This window comes from Cnephaeus nilssonii (assembly GCF_951640355.1).
Source record: "Cnephaeus nilssonii genome assembly, chromosome: 17".
NCBI lineage: Eukaryota > Metazoa > Chordata > Mammalia > Chiroptera > Vespertilionidae > Cnephaeus > Cnephaeus nilssonii.
In genome coordinates this window covers 5,337,384-5,343,383 of record NC_137088.1, presented here as the reverse complement: position 1 = coordinate 5,343,383, position 6,000 = coordinate 5,337,384, and the positions used below count along the sequence as shown (strand labels likewise).

Here is a 6,000-nt window from a genome sequence, read left to right as displayed (position 1 = left end):
CCAGGCCTCCCCTACTAAACTGCGTTACTATCTTCTGAGCCCTGGGGACCCGGTCTCCAAGTTTCTGACGTCACGAAGCCCAGTTGTTATTCCTATGTAACTTAAAACAAAAATGCTTTCATTGATTTCAGAGAGAGGAAGGGAGAGGAAGAGGGAGAGAGGGAGAAACATCCATGATAAGAGAGAGTCATTGATTGGCTGCCTCCTACACACCCCCTACTGGGGATCAAGCCCACAACCCAGGCATGTGTCCTGACCGGGGATTGAACCCTGACCTCCTGGTTCATAGGTCACCACTCAACCACTGAGCCACCCTGACCGGGCACCACTCAAAGATGTTTAAGGCTAAACGTGCTATAACAAGTGCATGATTTCCAGCTTACATGGTATCACTCCCCCAAACATGGGAATTATGTGAAGTGACAGAGGTGTTAGCTCAGCTTACGGTGGGATCTGTACGCAATGGATACATTTGCCAGATCATCCCGTTGTTACATGTTAACCTTACACCTTAAGGTTGCATCTTAACCTTGCACCGTGTCGCATGTCAATTACATCTCCATTAAGCTGGACAGAATAAACGAAGAGGAATACACGTGCTTGTGGAGAGGTAATTGGGGCTGAGTTTTCACCCAACAGCGTGGTGGGGCTGGTGGGAGAATGGGCCAGTCACTTTAGTTGCTCAGTAGCTTCCTGACACAGGAATGACACTAATCATGACTCGTCCTTCGAACGACGTAACTGACTGTTCTGCATCTCCAAGTAAAGAATTTGCACAAATATAAATATTTACAAGTCGACCCTATCCTCTACAAATAAGTGTTAAGCCTTGATTACAAGCTGTCTTTTATTTAAAAAAAAAACACACACCTATTGGCATGTTTGAAAGACACATTCGTAGCATTTCATCCTTGGGGGTACTCACACTTCGTGAAAGTTGGCAGGAACACGTCATAAGCTGCGTTACCCAACGCATCCGCAGCTCATGAGGAAGAAGAGATGGCGACTGTTCTGCAGGACGGATTAGGGCGCTCATTAGCCCGTCACAGAAGCGCTTACCGACGCTTTTGGAACACTTGCCCGGTGATGCCTGGGCCTGGTGCTCCTTCCTGCCTCAGGCCACGCTTAATGAGACCGAGGGCGATTAAATAATAAGGCCGGACCGCCAGCCAGCCTTGTGTGTTTCGCGTTCTACCTCGGGCACCGCTGTAGGGCCTGGTAATTCCCTTTACAGGGAAAGCCACGGAAGAGACACCCGGGCTCCCCCGAGGCCGGTCCTGATCGCCAAGATGAACTCCCCTTCAGAGAACGGTGGCTGCAGACAAGGGAGAGGCGGCAGGTGGAGTGGGGAGGGCAGGGCCGGTCATGTCCACGTCCGACTTCTCCCGAGGCCCGGCGGCACACGCAGCTTCCTCGGGGTTCCGCGTGGCACTGTGGGAACCCTCATCAGCGCACACCGGACGATCAAGGCCAGTTCGCCATGCGCATGCGTGCAGGCGCGGCCACAGCAGTACCACCAGGCGAGAGGCCCCTTTGCCCTACGCAGGTGCGAGCGCAATGACTCGGTGGCAATACACGCCCTGCGCTGGCGCACCCTCGGGTGGCCTGTTGATGTTGATGTAGCAGGAGAGTCACTCCGGGGCACGAGGCCTCCTTCGTGGGAGCGTGTGGACGAGGTGCCACGGGCCAGCCGTGTGCGGCTGCTTTGAAGAACTCCTTGGTCTGACGGCTCCTACAGTAGCAGCGGCTGCTCCGTCTACAATAGTCTCTCCTGTCTGAGCCTGACGCTTCTCATGTCTCCATCTAATACCTGGCCTCAGAGGACCTGTGCTCCCACAGGCGCCCTGCAGTCTCGGGTGCTGCTACCCGGCACGCACACTCCATGCCCCTACGGCCCAGGGGTCCTCAAACTTTTTAAACAGGGGGCCAGTTCACTGTCCCTCAGACCGCTGGAGCGCCGGACTATAGTTTTTTAAAAAACTATGAACAAATTCCTATGCACACTGCACGTATCTTATTTTGAAGTAAAAAAACAAAACGGCAAAAACACCCGCATGTGGCCCGCGGGCCGTAGTTTGAGGACGCCTGCCCTACGCTGACCCGTGAATACCGTGGAGGCCTCCACAGCAAGCTACGTGCACCGCCCCGCTGGCCAGTTGGAGGGGGCCCCTCGCTTTCCAGAGGCGCTCCATGGCAAGCAGGGTGGACCCCACCCGGGAGGCGTTCAGAGGGCACGTCCTGGCCCTGCCCCAGACCCACGAAAGCAGAACCCGGATTTTCCTGGGATGCCCTATAATTGGCAATGCGTCACCCTAGCCACGTTACCCCGGCGATACTCTGGGTGGTGGTAACAAGCACCCCTTGGTCCCTTACTAACCTCGGGGCTCCTGCCCCTGTCCCTGGGAGACACCTCGCAGCCCCCTGTACCTAGTCGATCGACTTTATTTCTTAAATAAACTATAATTTTATTTCCAAACGATTTCTGTGCCCCACGGGGCATGAACATACATACAGATGGAGGCATATCCACGTTGGGGGGCTGGAAGTCAGAGTCACTTGTTGGGGTTTTAAGGGTGATTCATGAGTCTCTGAACAGACAGGAGCTACCCACGGGCAGCTGCCGAATTTATTTACAGGCAAAGCCGGCACACCGAGAGTGATGAGCTGTATTGTGCTGATAAATGGCGAGTTAAAAATAAAGGATGGAGGGAGAACTGTAGGTGAAGAGAAACTTAGGAGATCGATCAGATTTAAATAGAGGGGCGAGACTGAGGCGTCTGAGGATGCATATTTGGGTGATAAAAACCAGTTGCTGTGAAGTCAGGATGAGGGCTACTCACGGGGCTGGGAGGGAAGGAGCTAGTGAATGAGGCCGAGGCCAGTTAATGAAGGCTTACATTGGCGTTGTGCAGTCTTTCTGTAAGAGCCATTTATCCTATATAATAAAAGCGTAATATGCTAAGTGTCCGACCAATCAGTTGACCAGTCCCTATGATGCTCCTTAGTGACCACCAGGGGGCAGACACTGCTGGGGTCTGGCCAATGGGAACTGGGTGAGAGGACTGGACAAGCCCTAAAGCCCTCCCACAGTCCCTCCCCAGCCAGCTGGCCAACCTCCTGGGCCAGTCAGCCCTGATAGGCCCCAATCACCGGCCAGGCCTAGGGACCCCACCCATGCACGAATTCGTGCACTGGGCCTCTAGTTTTCTTATAAAAGTGTATAAATAGCAAAGCAAAGTCTGGTAGGAGAGTTTAGTTCTACCGAGCGCTGGCATATCATCTTCTACGTACCAGTACTAGTCAGAAACTAATCTTTTTTTCTAGTCTATTTTTTTCAAATATTTAGAACCTTTTCTATCACAAGGGTTGCTTAAAAGCTGGGCTCTAACCCCCATACCAAAGAGAAAGTCTACGCAGGGCCCGGCAAATGGATGCCAATCTTAAAAAAAAACAAAAAAACAAACAAACAAAAAAACTTGTCAAAAACGTACAAGTAGCTGCCATCAACCAAATAAAGTCAGAACAGACTCAATACCGTAATTCTACAAAGTGAATTTTTCTGCTTCCCCTCTCCGCCCTCCCTCCCCGCAGCTGCTATGCCTCGAATAGAGAGGTCACTGTCTCACACGCTGGGTGCCCTCAGTCCGCAGGGTGTACAAATACTTCTTAAAATACCCTGTTAACAAGCGAGAAGCGGAAAGTGGGCGGGAAGATAGAATCCATCCGGGGCCCTTTCAATGTTCCTTTGGACCATCCCATAACTAAATCACGGACAGGCATTGGATTGTTAATAGATTTTATTAGAATGATAGAAAATAATACATACAGATAACCATAGGATACACACACAGACATGTAAAGATACTTCTTTATCCTTTTCAATATGAAACAATGTACACATCTCATGGAGATCTCTTGCTAGAAACGCCATAGACACAGAGCGGTGGTGTTGAAAATGGAAGCATAGGAATCACTAAGTCACAAAGAGGTGCCACCCCGGTCCGTGTAGCTTCACACACAGGAACTGGAGAGAGCGCGGCCTCTCTTTCTGACGGGAGGAGCAATGGTTAGATTTTCCTCGGTATTTACAGTATGTACAGACCTTGCAGAGAACGTTATAAACAGTCTTCTCCTTTGCGTAGGACGACGTTATCTTAAATTGTCATTTCTAACCGTAAAAGCACAGCTTTATGCTTTCTGATACATGACACTGTTGGCTTCCAATTCTGAGAATTCTGCAGAGAAGAACAAGTTTCTGCAAATTGTGAAATTGTTAGAAAAAAAAAAGAGAGAGGTAAAAAATTGTTTTTGCCTCGCCTAACACTCCATCTGCGGATTTCACGTTATTCTCTGCATATTGCTCTGAAGGCTCGTCCTTGAAAAGCCTTTGAAAACCGCACACATCAGAGCCAGCGGCCTCGCCCGGTTCTATCACAAATTTATCGCAGGAACTAAAAAAGCCTGCCCGACTCTCTCAGATAGACCGCTGGATTTCATTAAAAAAAAAAAAAAAAAAACCACACAAAAAAAGTCTCTGTCACCCCCAAAAAAGAGAGGGCCTCTTAATGAAACCAGAAACTGGAAATAAAAACCGTGTGAATTTTGTTTAATGTGTGGGTTGAGATTCAGGTCCTTCCTTCTTTTTGCCCACGGTGTTTTAATAAAAGCTGCGAGCTTGTTCCTAGGTGTGAAGGACACAAGTCATGCTTCTTATTATTTTTTTAATTTTTGAGAAGGATAGAGTGTGACCCTTCCAATTTCACAGTGCCGTTGAATGAAACAAAGCCCTCTCTGGAATGTGCCGCAGGCCGTAAAAACGCCGCAGTCCTGGCATCTGCTGTAAACACATTCGCACCAAGGTTTGCACAGGCCAGGCAGGCCCGTTCACGCCTCCTTCCTTATCTGTTCCAAGTCCTTCCCGGGGCCAAGGCAGGTAAGGGGGTGGGGGGTGACCGTCCCCACGGTTTATAGATGAGTTGTGGGTGAAGTGGCGTGGGAAGAATCCCACCCTCTCCCTAGGACACTGGGGCCAAACAGCCCCCCTGACGCCCCCAGGTCAGCATTTTCTAACCCTCCTTCGAATCCCACGCGCCCTCTTCATAACAGGGCGGTTTCTAAATGCGTTTCTGGCCCTTTTCAAAATAACACTGATCACATCTCCCAGACAGTGCTGCTCTGATGGGGAACCTAACTTTTGGATTCAATGAGCTTCCCTACATGAATAAAAGACACAACAAGCGTACACGTGTCCGCGTGGGAGGATGGGAGTCTTCACCCACAGGCAGTGTGTAAAACCATAGCTTACAAACACCTCTAGGGTGTCCCCCTAAAATGTGTACACCCCTCAACAGCCCATAGCTCAATTTTGAAAACGAAATGTATTTTAATTAAACACCGCCTTTATAGTTATTCAACGTGTGTGTATACATTTTTGGGGGACACCCTATATATCAAAAGTCTGAAGTACATAATATATAAAGTCCTTTGGTTTATCAAGTATTAAGGCATTTCAGGTTCCCCTAAAAGGATGTACTGTTTGTTTTTGAATTATAGTTGTATTTTACCTACGTAGAAAGTTAAAAAGAGTTGGGGGAAAAAAAAAACAACCATGCATAATCACTGCATTTCGTGAAAGCACGTTTTTTGTCATCAATTAACTTGCAGTAAATGGTAAAAAGGAGTTGCTATCACCACAGGGCATGAGCCACGAGCAGGACCGCCGGCAGATAGCGTGGCACGGGGTGGACGCTGGCGATGGCCGACGGGGAGCCCCTGGCATCCGAACCTGTCAAGGTGAGAGACAGCTGGTTGATACGGCTCGTGCATCACAGCCATGGCGGCAAGACCCTGCTCTTCCTCTCAGCGCAGGAAGGACCACACGTCATGATCAGCCGCCTTCTGTTCACAGTGGGGCACATATTAGCTGCCAACGGGATCTACGAACACACTGGTCTTCCTTCCTTCCTTCCTTCCTTCCTTCCTTCCTTCCTTCCTTCCTTC

General features: G+C 49.7%; 1 protein-coding gene across 1 annotated transcript in view; it reads right to left on the bottom strand.

Annotated features, from left to right (window-relative positions):
* Window positions 1–5,687: 5,687 nt before the first annotated feature.
* CNTN3 (contactin 3) overlaps window positions 5,688–6,000 on the bottom strand; it is a gene marked incomplete at both ends in the record, with an annotated part of 87,740 nt that continues 87,427 nt past the window's right edge. The window contains one exon of the mRNA XM_079794624.1: window positions 5,688–5,785. Coding sequence (XP_079650750.1) covers window positions 5,688–5,785 — 98 coding nt within the window. The remainder of the gene's footprint in view (window positions 5,786–6,000) is intronic.